The following is a 17,077-nucleotide window of genomic DNA, read 5'->3' on the forward strand; positions in this document are numbered from 1 at the left end:
CAAAGGCAGTGGCACCACTAGTGGGGAGCAGCCATGCCCCCCCACCCCTCCTGCCCAGGCTGTGGCCCGGCGCCCCCCCGGGGGCTCCTGCAGGTGATGTATGTGGGCGCCAGCCCCCATGTGCCCCCTAGTTCCGCCCTCACCTAGTGTTACCATATATCAACAATCATAAAAGAGGGGAGATCCCTGCCCTAGCCCCGCCCCTGTCCATTCCCTCCCACTTCCCACCCTGATTGCCCCACTCAGAACCCCCAACCCCCGCTGTTCCTTGTCCCCTGACTGCCCCCTCCTGAACCCCCCCCAATTGCCTCCCTAGAACCATACCCCCTACCTGTCCCCTGACTGCCCCAACCCTTATCCACAGCCCCCCCCAGACAGACCCCCGGGACTCCCGTGCCCCATCCAACCACTCCCCGCCCCCTGACAGTACCCCCAGAACTCCTGACCCATCCAACCCTCCCCCTCTCCCTGACTGCCCCGCAGGACTCCCCTTACCATGCCCATGCTGGTCAGACGCAGGCTCCACATGGAATGCTGAGGCAGCAGGAGTAGGGGAGCTGCAGGAGGGGCAGCGGCGGCTCACACTTCTGGGAGCTGCAGAACCCGAGCACGATGAGGAGGGAGCCGGGGGACACACCTGCCTGGGCTTTGGCCCGGTGGGCCCCCCCCCGAGGGGGGCTCCTGCAGCGGATGCAGACGGCTGTCCCTGTGCGCCCCTGGGTTCCCTCCTCGCCACGCTGGCAGCCGCGTGCCAGACAAAATCGGCTTTGGCACATGTACCGTAGATTGCCGACCCCTGGACTAGAAACATGTCTCGTCAGGATGAGATGCAGAGATAAAATTTCTAGACATCATTAACGACTGCTTCTTAGAGCACGCAAAGGGGGAGGCAATTCTTGATTTAGTCCTAAGTGGTGCACAGGATCTGGTCCATGCTTTGGGTGTCCCTAAACCTCTGATTGCTAGAAGCTGGGACTGGACGACAGGGGATGAATAACTCGATAATTGCCCTGTTCTGTTCATTCCATCTGAAGTGTCTGACACTGGGCTAGGTGGACCATTGGTTTGACCCAGTGTGGCATTCTTACTCTTACCTATCTCTAGGAGAAAGGGAAAATCAACAGCTTTAAACATTGTACCGAAGAGGCCACATGGTGTCCTGCTTCACTAAGGATGAGTGCTGTATTTGGTGTCTGGGAATCGAACCAAATAGAACACAAGACTGTCAGAGCTGCAAATATTGTCAGCCAGGTTCATGAGATTGAAATGGAAGCACCTGAAATTCCTTTTTAGATCTTATACCCTGATGAAAATCAGGGCTCTGGATTAGTGCCACATGGGCCAGGACAGACTGAGCAACTCAGTAGGCAGTACCACTGCTGCCCTTTCTGAAAGCAGTCTGTTATCTGACAGCTCAAAATCCCTGGAGCCAGAGGCTCCAACTCTGAGGGTGCTCCAGGGCTGCTCCCCCTCCCTCCTAGCACCTCCTGCCCGCTGTGGATCGGCTATTTTGCGGCATGCAGGAGGCACTGAGATCATGCTCATGGGAGGGGGTGGAACTGGGCAGGAAGAGGCAGGGTGGAGACTTGAGGGATGGTGTGGATTGGGAGCGAGGCCTGGGGCGGAGCAGACGTGGAGCACCCCTGGGGCAAAAAGGAACAAAGAGGAAGCTGGCGGCGCCTTGTGCCTGGAGTGAGTCAAGCCGTCAGTGCTCTTGTTCTGCTAAAGCACCAAAGCAGTGGTAGTGGACTCCCATATTCTTGGGTGAAGCATTGCCTCTCTGCAAGCAGTGCATGCAAGAGGTTCCGACAGATCCACCAGTTCTTAAATACACAACTGCTCAGGGTCGGCTCTACCATTTCTGCCACCCCAAGCAAAAAAAAAAAAAAAAAAGAAAAAAGGCCGCTCGGTCTGTGCCACCCCAAGAATGGGCGGAATGCCACCCCTTAGCATGTGCCTCCGCGGGCATGTGCTTCCTCCGCTGGTGCCTGGACCCAGCCCTGCAACTGCTATAAACCCTCAGCCACAGACAGCTTCCTGCTGAGGTCTCTGGGCACTCCACTCTTGACAGACACATGGTCAGTTTTCAAATCAGAGGATTCCAGGCTGCAGCAGCAGCAATGTTTACTCATGATCCATTAGCTTCTTTCATTCTATTGTCTTTATGATAGTGGCTTGCTGTAAACAGCGCCGTTGACAGTTAGGAGCATTGAGTTCTTAGCACCATGACAGCATTGTTAGAGCTGGTACGGGAATCCATTTCCTGCATTCCCATTCTGTCAGTGTAGCCTGCACCAACATCCATATTAACACAGGCAGTGTGATGCCTGCTTTATTTTGATCATAGCACAACCAATGTTGAAGTTTCCTCCTGCACTGTAGACTACCCTATTCCTCATTGTCAATGCAACTTATTGAGACACACACTTCTAAGGAGTCAGTGGGACAGTGCTGATACTCGGATACCATGCCTGAGTGTAAAACATCACATTGGAATTGTAGGAGAAAAACTGAGATGGCTCAATATTTTAGAGACCGTGTCAAGAGATGCTTAGAATAGGAGGATATTTCTACTAAGATACAATTGGGTCAGTAAAAAGTTTGTGGGTCTTTGTGCTGTTCTCCCAAGGAGTTAGGAGGATTTTGCAAACTTTCAGCATTTGACACTGACAGAAAGTTGATGTTCTGATGATACACTGTCAAAATGTTCCCTGAGCAGATCCCGACTGTTGAGCTGCCACAGCTGACTGGCAGTATGTAGAAATATTGCTGTAGCTCTGGATTCTGCTCTGTGTGAGACAGCAGCAGTGCAGTGATGAAAATAATGTCTTCAGTGCTGGCTAGGACACATCCCTTTTGATTTTCTCTACCAGATGGTCTCATGATGGAAGCACTGGAATGAAAAGAACAAAGGGAAATAGAGAGAGCAAGAGAATTTCCTGCAGTGGAAAACGATTGATAGGAACATAGGTTTTTAATGCTTACTCAAACCACTTTTCTTTGGCAGGTAAATACGGTTTTAAAATGTGGTGGTTAGAAAAGAGGTGTGACTGTTTACATGCTAAATTGAGACATTTGGATGCAGGATGATTTCTATAGAATAAAAGCTGTCAAATCTGTTTTGTTGTCAGTTGAGAGAGTCGTTCACAAGGACTTGAGTGGGGGAGGAATAAGTCAGTGGTTTGAGCATTTGCCTGCTAAACCCAGGGTTGTGAGTTCCATCCTTGAGGGGGTCATTTAGGGATCTGGGGCAAAAATCTGCCTGGGGATTGGTCCTGCTTTAAGCAGGGAGTTGGACTAGATGACCTCCTGAGGCCTCTTCCAACCCTGATAATCTATGAGTCTATAATTGTCTGGAAAGCAGTTCAGAGCTGTGGCTATCTGATTTGAAAGTGCTCAGGAGGAAAATCCAAATGGATGACAATCTCATTTATATGACTAGTGCAGCTTGAACAATCATGCAGGCCCATTAGAACATATATAATGATAGTTTGGATACTTCTTATTTTCTCACTGAGAATTGGAATTTGAAAGGACACTTTTTTAGATCTGAAATTGACAAGTAACCCAAAGAGTTACTTTGTCAGGTTGGACTTAATATATTTTTCTGGAATTAATGACTTGTATTATGTATATGATACTTGTAGAATCTTTCCTTGAAATAATGGGCTTTCAGTTGTGAACAAACGAGTAAATACACAGTCTCCAGCCTTAAAGCTTGTGCGTTGTTTTACAGTACAGAATGGTTTCCGAAGTAAAGTGCTGTCCCTGGGATTGTTAGGGATGAGAATGCTGTATAGCTTTGAAGGCAGATTGGCTTTAAGGAGACCACAATCCCAACTTTAAAAATGGAAAGCATGTGTACATTCTGTTAACAGTGCTCTAGGGACCCAGAATAACAACTAATTCACATCCTGCTTACCTCCCCAGACCTATTCTGTCCAGGAAGCGAGCATTTACTTGTTCAGATTGCTTGTGTTTGTCTGCTGCAAAGATTGGTTCTTAGAGAACTATGGAAAGATCTGCATGCCATATAACAAAAGGGCTAATGTGATTTTAGGATGCATAAATGAGAAGCTTGAGTTAAAGTAGAGAGGCTATTTTACCCATGTATTTCACACTGGTGCAGCCACTGCTGGAATCCTATGTCCAGTTCTGGTGTCCTCAATTCAAGAAGGATGTTGATAAATTGGAGAATGTTCAGAGAAGAGCCACAAGAACGATTAAAGGATTAGACAAGATAACTGGCAGTGTTAGACTCAAGGAGCTCAATCGATTTAGCGTAACAAAGGTTAAGAGGTGTCTTGATTACAGACTATAAGTACCTACATCGGGAACAAATACTTAATCATGGGCTCTTCGGTCTAGCACAGAAAGGATGAACATAAAATCCAGTGGCTGGAAGTTGAAGCTAGGTAAATTCAAACTGGAAATAAAGCATAATTTTTTTAAGAGTAATTAACCATTGGAACAATTTACAAAGGATTTGGTGGATTCTCCACCAGTGGCAATTTTTAAGTCAAGACTGGGTGATTTAGTTGGTGCTGATCCTGCTTTGACCAGGGGATTGGCCTAGATGACCTCCTGAGGTCTCTTCCAACCCTAATATTCTATGATTTTCTAAAAGATATGGTCTAGGAATTATTTGGGGAAGTTCTCTGGCCTGCTTTATACAGGAGATCAGACTGGATGATCACAGTGGTTTCTTCTGCCTTGGAATCTATGATTCTGTTAATAGAACTTCTGTGACAGTAAACCTGGTTGCATAATTTCATCATAAACTTATCAGTCTCCATCCTAAAACGAGTTAGATTTCTTGCCCCCACTACTCGTATTGGAAGGCTATTCCAGGAACTCATGCATCTGATAGTTAGAAATCTGCTGTAATTTTCAGTCTAAATTCATTAATGGTCAGTTTATACCAATTTGTTCTTATACCAACATTGTCCTTTTGCAGAAACATCACTTACCCCACTGATGTATGTACTGAGAGCAATCATACTCTCTCTCAGCTTTTGTTTTGCTAGGCTGAACAAGTCAAGGTCTTATCCAATCCCAAGACACACAAGTCACCATATCTCTTCTTGTAAGATAAGCTTTCCATTTCTATAACCTAGTAACCTTTGTCTGCTCTTGTTCCCGTTAGAATTAATCTTTCTTGAACATGGGTGACCAACACCATACACTGCATTCCGTTTGAGGTCTTCACCAGTGTTTTGTACAATGGCACTAATACTTGCCTGTTTCTACTGGAAAAACCTCACCTGGTACAGCCTTTTATTGCATTTGCCTTTTTTGCAGCTGCATCCCATTGGTGACTCATAGTTTTCCTGTGATCACCTAATATAACCAGGTCTTTCTCCTCTTCTGTCACTTCCAACTGATGAGCCATTAGCTTATAGCAGAAATTCTTACTAGTCCTTAACCTTACACTTTGTACTGTTGAATTTCATTCCATTTCTGTTACTCCAGTAGTAGATCTGATGACTTTGCCATTGTCCCTTTCATGTGTGCATTTTCATGCGCAGTGTTGAGGCTGAGGGATACAATATAGCTGCTATGATTCTGTGCTTTCAGTTACAGACTATAGAAATTAGAGAAAGGGAAGGCCTCTGCTCTAGGTCACCCCCTTGGCCAAAGTGCAGCATTATTGCCTACAATCAGTTTACTTTAGTTTAATTTTGTCCTAACCTTGCCATCTATATCCCTGGGTGACCATAAATTCCTTGTTGTACCCCTTGTTGATGGTTATAGTAATCTTGGGTTCCAAGTCAGAAATAAATATTCTGTTGAATGAAACTGTCTATTTTAATTCTTCAGTTCCTTGTTTGTGTTTATGGTTTGTCTAATCTTTAATAAAAGTCGTTTTGGTAAGTGAGCATGAAAGGAGGAGGGACTTAATAGCACTGGTGTGAGTCAAACCTGTTTGCAGGTGGATGTTGCACAAATTCCCTATTCGCTTTCTGTTGATCATTGAATCATAGAATATTATGGTTAGAAGAGACCTCAGGAGGTCATCTAGTCTAGCCCCCTGCTCAAAGCTGGACCAATTCCCAACTAAATCATCCCAGCCAGGGCTTTGTCAAGCCTGACCTTAAAAACCTCTAAGGAAGGAGATTCCACCACCTCCCTAGGGAACCCATTCCAGTGCTTCAACACCCTCCTAGTGAAATAGTGTTTCCTAATATCGAACCTAAACCTCCCCCACTGCAACTTGAGACTGTTACTCCTTGTTCTGTCATCAGGTACCACTGAGAACAGTCTAGATCCATCCTCTTTTAAACCCCTTTCAGGTATTTGAAGGCTGCTATCAAATCCCCCCCTCATTCTTCTTTTCTGCAGACTAAATAAGCCTCTTTCTCCCAGCCTCTCCTCATAAGTCATGTGCCCCAGTCCCCTAATCATTTTCGTTGCCCTCCGCTGGACTCTTTCCAATTTGTCCACATCCTTTTTGTGGTGGAGGGCCTAGACCTGGACGCAATACTCCAAATGTGGCCTCACCAGTGCTGACCAGAGGGGAATAATCACTTCCCTCAATCTGCTGGCAATGCTCCTACTAATGCAGCCCAATATGCTGTTACCCTTCTTGTCAACAAGGGCACACTGCTGACTCTCATCCACTGTAATCCCCAGGTGCTTTTCTGCAGAACTGCTGCTTAGCCAGTCAGTCCCCAGCCTATAGCAGTGCATGGGATTCTTCCTTCTTAAGTACAGGACTCTCCACTTGTCCTTATTGAACCTCATCAGATTTTTTTTTTTTTTTTAGCCCAGTCCTCCAATTTGTCTAGGTCACTCTGGACCCTATCCCTACCTTCCAGCATATCTACCTCTCCCCCCAGCTTAGTGTCATCTTCGAACTTGCTGAGAGTACAGTCCATCCTATCATCCAGATCATTAATGAAAATACTTAACAAAACCGACGATACCGGCTGCCACCTAGACATCGAACCGTTGATCACTACCTGTTGAGCCCAACAATCTAGCCAGATTTCTGTCTACCTTATAGTCCATTCATCCAATCGATATTTTTTTAACTTGCTGACAAGAATATTGTGGGAGACCATATCAAAAACTTTGCTAAAGTCAAGGTATATCACGTCCACCACTTTCCAATCTACCAATATATGTTTGAACTGAAAAATTTCTGGTTTACCAGTCATGAATGTTTCATGAGCACTACTTTCAGTTTTAGAAGAAGAAATTCATGCAGTATCAGATCGCGCAGTAGTCATTTGTTCTTCCTATGGAGAGAGCCAATAGACTTTAAAACATATTATTGTGAATAAGGCTTCATTTATCCTGCCCAATAGCAAATGTTCTCTGTATTAGTTATGCTCCTAATTATTGTTGTTTAGTCACTGTTTAAATTAAGGTGTGAATTCCTGTTTTTACGTACCTGCTGTGGAAGTGCCGCAGGACTTTTAGTCAGGAATTGAGGCAAAAACTTTGTTCTGTTCTACCATGGTAAAAATTTGGGAAAGTCAGATGGGAGTTCTGTACAGTAATTACATCTGTGATGCATGCAACTGAAAGCCTGGAATCCTTACAGTTGGAAGGTGATGGCAAGTTATTTGTGACAGTGTCCAAAGAATATAGAGCAGTTTGTGTTTCCTACATTGGCCAAAAAAACCAAAGCTGTTGGACATCTGCATTTACATTTGCCATGAACAGCCATTAGCTACAAAGGTTCTACTGAAAATTTTCATGAAGTGCATCTTGACTATTATTATCTTACTTTCTCTGTTAATGTGCTGCATAAACTCCAGATGTTTAGATTCGCTTATTATATTAGATCTTGTCAGACAGGTAGGTTTCTATTAGATGAGACTTTTTATTAGGTCACCTTGGAGATGTGTATTCATTGTTTTATGCTGAGCTCCTGCATTACTTAATTCCTTGTTGCCTGTTTATAAACTCTTTGTTAGTCTTAGATTTCTGTTTTGTTAAAAGAATTAACAAGTAACAAGATGATGGACTGAATTTATGATAACTGAACTTGGGTATCAGGCTTTAATGTTTCTCCCTGAAGAATTCTCCTCCATCTGACCTCTTTAGATGGGTTTCTGAATTACTGTTATTAGATAATGTTGAGTTATTTCTCCTCTGAGGATGGCAGATGGTAATTTTCTTGCAGCTTGGCCCGGCATGAAATTCTTATGTTAGATAAATATATTAACCAATCATCCACCATGTATTAGATTTTTGCTCATACAGTTACTTTTGTTAAAGGGTGACTTTTTTCAAAAAGATTAATTCTGCCAAGTGAACTTTGTCAAAATATTTAATAAAGTTTTAAAGTACAGGTTTTTCTGGTAATCCTGTTTCATTTTATGAGCAACATAAATTAATAACTGCATTATATAAGAAGTTAAGAAATCTAGTCTGAAATAATTAATTACTTTTCACTAGGAATATTTTAATTGATTCTCCATTATTCTGTCTTAATAATGTGGCAAGGCAGTGGGGTTTATAAGTAAATTAGCATGTGCTGAAATTTTACTTGTTACTCTTCTTTCATATTAAGGTTGTGGGACGGGGTGGAGACTTGAAATGATAAAGATACTTATTTTTATATTGCTGAATGATTTTTCAGATGAATGCACTGGATGCACTTGGTCAAACAGCTTTACATAGGGCTGCTTTGGCAGGTCACTTGCAAACCTGTCGCCTCCTACTGAATTACGGCTCTGATCCCTCCATCATCTCCTTACAAGGTTTCACAGCAGCACAGATGGGAAATGAAGCAGTGCAGCAAATTCTAAGTGGTGGGTAGAAATAGACTTCATATTTTAACATTATCTTCTCCCTCCTTCCGCCCCCCAGTTGTAATGACTTAAACGTGATTTCTCTGAAACTGGTTCTTTTGGTGTTTATATGCAATTTTGTCTTCCCTCTGCTCGGGATGTAATAACTGGACCCTCCCTATAAGGATATTTGAGTCCCATTTCTAACATTTTGGATTTTTCTAAAGCTTTTAATATTGGTGGTGGGAAGACTCAAAATAAGAATACTTTAGTAAATATAGGCAGGTATATTTTGCATGTGAGAATCATACCCTCTCCAACTCCACCCCCCTTTAACTATCCTACAGTTGATCTCTCCAGACATTAGCAGTGTCTGTCACCAGAGTACATGCTGCTGCATCATACCTAGTATGAACTATCACTCAAGAGAGCACGTCTACAGATACGAAAGTGCGGTTCCCATTAAATGTATAAATATGCTCCCTGCTTATCTTATCTATAATCATTTGGAGTATTTGGCATATAATTCTAAAGGTTGTGTTTTCTTATATTTAGAAGTTACTTTTAAAGAGTTCAGAAGTGTTAAAAAAGCACAGATCAAAATATTAAAATTACCATTCAGAGGAATTCCTGAAATGGCACGAAGGTTAGATTGTTTTTTCAAAGTTGTAAACAGACAATTTTTATGATACAAAATTATCCAACAGGAAAAAACTTGTTTAATATATTGAGCGGAGTTATTTTGCATGCCTGTATATATTACACTATTATTATTTTTATTTGTACAAATAACAACATTGGGTAGTGATTTTTTTATGTTGGGATTTGCAAGGAGCCAGTGAAAGCCAGTTGGAATTGGGCACCTATTTCCCTTAGCCTCCTTTGAAAATTGCAAACTTAAATGATACCATGGACGGGGTGTTTTCTAGCAAAAAAAATAAATAAATAAAAACTTCAATATGAAGGGGGTGCCATTTTAAAAACCAAAGCTTGTGAAGTGTGTGTATGTAATGGATATAAGTACCTATGTATACATTAGATACGTATATGATCTCTGTGTGTGTATGATTTTATATATGTATATTAGAGAGAGAATCAGAAAGAGAAATAAAAATTTAGGGAGTAAATGTGGAGATAGTAATTAATCATGTTTCCCATACTGTTAAAGAGATTATAGGAATTTAATTTCAGGAAGAGGTAAGGCAAAGCTTTAAAATTAAGCGTTTTGAAAAGTAAGCACTTACTTGTCTTCTATGGAAACTTTAATTTTGGACATCATGCAACACCATTTTTCAACACAGAAGGCAGTATCTTTGCACCTATCTCCCTCCTCCATATACACACACACACAACCCCTGCAAGATTGACGCTGACATGATGCATGCTAGTGCTTTGTGTTGTCCTCAGAACAACAAAGGGTTGTTGAGCATTGTTTTGTTCTGTGTTCCAGGCAATCAGATGTCTTAATCTTGTTTTTATATTAAAATCATATAAATATCTCTGCATATTTTTGTTATGTTGGATTGAAGAAATATTTTTAAATATTCAATTTAGTTTGATGTAAAGACTCTTATTTAGCTCCATTAATGCATTACTGAGATTTATTGGTTAAAATTATGTTGGAGTATTCTTGATTTCTCCTCCTTCTTCCCCCCCCCCCCCCCATTTGCAAGCAGGGATATTTCACAGCTATGAGATCACAACCGTTCAAACAGCTTTTTGATGACCTCATGGGCAGGAGGTCTGTCTTTACTCAAAGTGGTATTGAGATTTTGATTATGACCATGAAATACAAATTTCTAATGTATGAAAGTTCATAAAATGGGCTGATTAGAAAGTTTTCTAAACTCCTGTTAGAGAAATGCTGTTTGTTTATCTTCTCTTAAAACGTAAGTACCTTTTTGTTTCTTTGCTCAGTTCAGCGTCTCAAATATTCAGAGCCTTTCCTTAACCTAATCTCAATCTGGTGGAGTTTTTAATTTCCATTTCCAAATTTAATTAGATGGTATTTCTGATTTTTGTGATCCTACCTTCATTTCCCAGTTGAAGTCCGTTCCTGGACCATATTGTGGTGTTAGAGGGCAGAAGGCCAGAGAGCAGATAAGGGAACAACAGCTGAAGAGCCAAATCCCAGGTGGTGTTCTGTGACCCTATCAAAGCAGTAAGATACCCTCCACTGCAGCCTCCCTACTTCAAAGCTTTAAGGAGGCTGTGATCAGGTGAACTCCAGCCGCTGTTGGTGAGAGGAAGGGAAATGGGGTAATAGACTCACACTCAGATCATTACTGGAGGGAGAGGGCTAAAATCTGAACCTTCTAAAAATGAATTTGGTTCATGCCATGATCTGCCCAGGCCTACTGATATTAGCAGTGGGCCTACTGCATCCCCTTCCAGCAGCTTTTGGCACATCGCTTACTAATGTCCTTGCTGGCATATGCCAGAGCTGCTAGCTTCCTGGGTAGGCTCAAGAGACACACTGAGCATTTCTGGACATAGCAGAGGTGCTGATCCCATTCCTAGATAGTTAGGATTTCATGAGTTTCCTCTGTCCTTGCTCTTAGTGAGCATTTCCCCACCTTTGCAAGTGGGTTCCTAGGTTCTGCCTTTCACCTTCCTCCCTAGCTAGCACTGTCCATCTCTCCCCTGCCTTCCCCTCAGTACAGAGACAAAGGAGAGGCAGATTAATTTACCTTTGTGACAAGGTCCAGGAACAGCAGCTGGGATATCTTCTGCCTGTGTGCTTTGCAACTTACTGCTATATCATCACAGAATGTGTCAGAAAGAGAAAGCAGGGTATATACGGATGAGAAATACGACCTCAGATTGAACTGGGAAATCAATATACATACACAACACAATTTCACAGCTAGCTGGGAACTCAGATGTCCATTTGTACTAGTTGTGCTCTCCTGCAAACAACTGATTTCACTAACAGGTTAGAAATCACAAATAAGTGAGAATTGTGTAGGTTTTGATGACACCAGATCCCTCTCGTTGTGTACTTGCAGAAGGTGCTTGTATGGTCAGTTGGGTAAATTTTCTTAATGAAAGTTTTATACACATTTTTAAAGCTTACTTTTTGTCCTTCAAGAATTACCGCTGCAGAACCACTTTCTTGTGAGCGTACTCCTTGGCACTGCAAGCTCTGAACCGTCTAGAAATACTGGCCCCTGGGGCAGTGTGCCTGCAATTTGAGGGCATATAAAAGACCCCATCCACAAGTGCTCTGTCTCTTTTGGCCTGAAGTAGGAAATAGTCTCAGAATCACCAATTAGGCTACATTACAGAAATAATTATTCCTCAGCTCCTTAAACTGAATGGGGGGTTAAGCAGTGTGTCCTCTCACTCTGAAAAATAGTCTCTGATAAAATGATAGGAGAAAAGAGTACAGTTGCCAGAAATGTTTGTGGCACAGATGCCACTTTCAACTCATATTTTGTTGTAAAGTTTGAAATATTAGAGTTTCCAATTCAGCAGGCAGAAGTGGCCAGAGGACAATAAACTTTCCAGGGTCAGCTAAAATCCCACTCCTTTCCATCTAGCCTCTTCCTCTCTTCCCAACTGACTCTTTCTCACTCAGGTGCCTCAGATCCGCACAGCTCTCAGTTGGGAGAAGAGGAAGCAACATCTGGTCAAGATGGGGAAGGAAGGGGTACAGTTTATGGCTGAGTTTGGAGCTATTGCCTGTAATTTTTAACTATCAATTAAAAATAAGGAAAGGTATATTTAAAATGCATCTTTTTTATTACCTCCCCATTCCCATTCACTTTTTTTTTTTTAACTGACCCAGGAAATAGAGGCAGAGAGATTTTGTTTTTCAATTTGGCAGTTGGTGCTGTTGTGACACTTGGGCCTACAAATTTACCCACATTGTTAGTTTAACTGTAAAAAGTATGTAACAATTCATAAAATGTTACAATAATCTATAATAGCAAATGTTGAAGGGCACAGTATGAAAGGAATGCAAAATAACTTGGTTAATCTAAACAAAATATCTCAAGTCAATATCATTCAAAAAATGTATTTTGCTATCCCTCACTTTTTGGGTTCTTAAAAGAATGAAATTTTGTGGGGAAAGTACAAAAGAATTCTTAAAAAGCACACTTGAAAGAACAGATGGAGGCTACTGAAGCAAGCGTCACCGTCATGGCTGCCACTTCCTCTATTCTTGGGACTATGGTCCTTCCTTATCCTGATCTTCAGAAATGTTCTGACCAGACCGAGCCACGGAGAGAGAGAGAGGGAGCCAGATTATAACCCAAATACCACCTGGGATGAGAGAACTTTAACAGCAGCAGCAATAAAAGCAGCTCGAGCCCATGTCAGCTAACATCTTCTCTTTTTCTAAAAAAGAACAGTTATTAGCATCTCTGATACCATCTAAAACACTGTCAATCAAGGAGTTTTTCTTTTTAAAACTCTCTCCAAGTAAAGATAAAGAAACTAAAAAATGTTAAAATGAGAGCTTTATTTAATACTTTACGTTTCAAAGGTTTTAACTGATTCTTCTTCTTTTTCTACATCTTTAATAAAAGGTTTTAAAAGATTTTTAATAGTATATTTGCCATGGTGCTAAGCAGGCTGAGGTCTCTGTACACCAAACCCCAGACCTTGTTTAAAACCGTTTAATATTAGGCAGTAACTTAGTTATGTTAACACCTCTGGCCCATTTATTCCTTCTAAATTAATACAACTGTGTACAATTGTTACATCATCAAGAAATCCCACCTAGCCAATCAGAGTGCACCCTGGACAATCATTACCCAAAACAGATTCTAGAGTCCAGTTCTCTTTTGCTGTGTTGGCTCTCCAGTGCTTCCAGGAGTAAAAAACTGTACAATCCTATTCCAATCTCTAAAGTCAGCAGCTCTGCATGAGTGCCTAAGTGATTTTTGAAATTGGGACTTAAGCTGTGCTAAATTATTTAAGCACTTAAAAAAAATTGTGCCTGTAGTCTCTTTGGTCAATTTAGAAAGTGTGTGAGGCTGAGTTTATCAGTATAATGGCATCTTAATTGTATAGCCCTACACCAAAATACCTATCAGAGTTTGTTTTCTTTTCTGTAGAAAATACACCTGTACGCACGTCTGATGTGGATTATCGACTGTTAGAAGCATCCAAAGCAGGAGATTTGGAAACTGTGAAGGTAGGTTTGTCTAGGTGATACTTACAGGATGGAAAGTATTACTAAGCAAGACCTCTGCTAGGAGAAGGTGGAAAGACCTAAATATCAAAAGGGAATCCTACAAAAAGTGGAAAAATGGACAGATTGCTAAGGAGGAATACAAAAGAATAGCATAAGTACGTAGGACAAAATCAGAAAGGCTAAGGCACAAAATGAGTTGCACCTGGCAAGGGACATAAAAGGCAATAAGAGGTTTGTTAAATACATTAGGAGCAAGAGAAAGATAAAGGAAAGTGTAGGTCCTCTACTTAGTGGAGAAGGAGAACTAATAATTGGTGACATCAAGAAGGCCGAGGTGTTTAATGCCTGTTTTGCCTCAGGGTTCACTAAAAAAGTTAATGGTGACCAGATAGTCAACACAATTAAAATTACCAACATGGGGGAAGAAATGCTAGCCAAAAATGGGGAAAGAACAGGTTAAAGAAAATTTAGATAGGTTAAATATATTCAAGTCTACAAGGCCTGATGAAATTCATTCTAGGGTACATAAGACACTAGCTGAAGCAACCTTGGAACCACTAGCAATTATCTGTGAGAGCTCTTGAAGGATGAAAGAAGTCCCAGAGGGCTGGAGAAGGGTAAACAATAGAACCTAACTTCAAAAAGGGGAACAAAGAGGAACTGGGGAATTATAGATCAGTCAGTCTTACTTTGATACCTGGAAAAATACTGGAACATTTGTGAACACCTAGAAGGATGATAGGATTATAAGAAATAGCCAGCATGGATTTGTCAAGAATAAATCATGCCAAAACAACTTAATTTCCTTCTTTGATGGGGTAACAGGCCTACTATGGGGGGGAAGCAATAGACGGGATATATATCTTGATTTTAGTAAGGCTTTTGTCTCAGTCCATTTGACATTATTATAAGCAAATTAGGGAAATGCGGTCTAGATGAAATTACTATAAAGTGGGTGCAAAACTGGTTGAAAGACCATATTCAAAGAGTGGTTTATCAATGGTTTGCTTTCCAACTGAGAGGATGTTTATAGTGGGGTCCTGCAGAGATCAAATCCTGAGTCTGGTATTATTCAGTATTTTAATTAATGACTTCGATAGTGAAGTGGAGAGTATTCTTATAAAATCTGCAGACATGAAGCTGGGTTGTGAGCATTCTGGAGAATAGGATTAAAATTCAAAATGACTTTAACAATTGGCTAATTGGTCTGAATTCAATAAGACGAAATTCAATAAAGATAAGTACTTTGTAGTACTTCACTTAGGAAGAAAAAATGAAGTGCACAACTAGAAAATGGGGAATAACTGGCTAGGTGGTAGTATTTCTGAAAAGGATCTGAGGATTATAGTAGATCACAAACTGAATACGCGTCAACAGTCTGGTGCACGGGAAGTAATTGTCCCACTCTGCTCAGCACTATTGAAGTCTCAGCTGGAGTACTGTGTCCTATTCTGGGCACCACACTTCAGGAAAGATGTGGACCAGTTGGAAAGAATCCAGGGGAGAGCAACAACAATGATCAACGGTTTAGAAAACCTGACTGAGGAGGAAAAGTTGTTTTTTGGTGTTTTTTTTTAAAGGGGGGGGCATGGGTTGAGAAAAGAATCTTTAAATGTGTTATCAATAGTTCTCTGTGTCCAATGAAGGTAGAACAAGAAGTAATGGGCTTAATCTGCAGCATCGGAGATTTAGTTTAGATATTAGGAGAATTTTCTAACTATAAGGATAGTGAAGCTCTGGAATAGGTTCCTACAAGAGGTTGTAGAATCCCCATGATTAGAAATTTTTAAGAACAAGTTGGACAAATACCTGTCAGGGATAGTGTAGGAATACTGGGTTCTGCCTCAGCTCAGGGGGCTGGACTGGATGACTTCTCAAGGTCCCTTCCAGCACTGCATTTCAATGATTCTGTGGTCATGGTTCTGTCACTGCTTTCTTTCAAAAGTTCAGAAATGTTGTTTTTCCATGTTCCTGTAGAATGGCCTCGCCCTCCCATGCTTGGGCGCATAGGAGTTCAGGCAAACGCACCATAATGTGATCATAATACGGTGTTTTCCCTATCTAACCACTGTTTCTTCCATTAACTGTGAAATGCAAAGCATCCGTGAGCAAGTATTCATTAATGCCAGTGCCTGTAAATGTAGTGACCGTACATAATTTGTTTTATCTAAAAGAACACCCACAAAAGTCAGATCTGGCACATGGCATGAACCATAATTATGGTTTAAATAGAATTTCTCTTTTCAGTGTTCTCCACCAGTCCAGACACTTGGGATTATAGTTCCTCCCAGCCATCTGATGGAGACAAAGCTCACATGCTTTTGAGAATGTCACATGTAAGGGTCCTGATATCCCTTAGTCATTAGTAGGTGGAGCACATGGTGTCCCTCAGCAGGCTGCCAGAGGAGAGAAGAAAGAAGTAGGTCCTTGAGACCTAAAGGAAGCTGCATGGTACACTTCGTGTGTGACTGCCATAACAGCACGTATGAGGCATTGAAAGCCAATGAGCCTTAGCCCCATGTGCAGGGCTGATGAGAAGAGGGGACAATTATACTGGGGCCTCAAGCTCAGGGGCCCCCTAAAATGTCTTTAACTAGGGTGAAATGGGAGTAAAATTGGAGGGGTGGGGTCCCAGAGAACATGATGAACTGGGGCCCCAAATTTTTCTCAATAGGCTTGCCTGTGTGTAACAGGGAAACACCCACCCCTTTACTAGATATCCAGCATGGTAGACCCTAGCAAGAGAATGAAGCCCCAGTCCAGGGCTGGGTTCCAGTTTTGCTAGCATTGCCAGACCCTCTTCCTCCATGAAGTGTCAGGGCAGGTTGGGCTTGAGAGAGGTGAGCAGGACTGAGTGGCCCCTCAGAAAGCCCCGTAAAGGCAGGAAGTGCCAGACCAACACTTGACCTTTTTAGGGAGGGGAGTCAGGAGCCCTACAACAGGATGACTGCTCCTTGGACCCCAGCATCTCCATTGCGCAGGATAAAGAAAAGAGGTAGAAAACAAGGACATATCCAACTCTGCCTCTTCCTTGGGCATGCACAGCACTTGCCTTGAGGAGGGACACTGGTCCTAGGAAAGCCCTCTGTAGCTTTCATAATCATGTCTTGGTTTCAGCCACAAATTGAACTGTTTTGGATTCTGAGTGCCTTCCACCCATACCCATGCTAGCTGATGAGCAAGTCTA

At 41.9% G+C, this 17,077-nt stretch overlaps 1 protein-coding gene across 2 annotated transcripts in view; it reads left to right on the plus strand.

Moving 5' to 3' along the window:
• TNKS (tankyrase) overlaps nt 1–17,077 on the plus strand; it is a 290,704-nt gene that overhangs the window by 188,781 nt on the left and 84,846 nt on the right. For both annotated transcript variants that reach the window (XR_004000785.1, XM_030565584.1), the window contains exons 12-13: nt 8,594–8,765; nt 13,811–13,890. Coding sequence is in view for 1 of the 2 variants with exons in the window: in XM_030565584.1 (XP_030421444.1) it covers nt 8,594–8,765; nt 13,811–13,890 (252 nt within the window). In the remaining variant the exon portion in view is untranslated. The remainder of the gene's footprint in view (nt 1–8,593; nt 8,766–13,810; nt 13,891–17,077) is intronic.

Source organism: Gopherus evgoodei, chromosome 5 (assembly GCF_007399415.2).
Source record: "Gopherus evgoodei ecotype Sinaloan lineage chromosome 5, rGopEvg1_v1.p, whole genome shotgun sequence".
In the NCBI taxonomy this organism is placed as follows: Eukaryota; Metazoa; Chordata; order Testudines; family Testudinidae; genus Gopherus; species Gopherus evgoodei.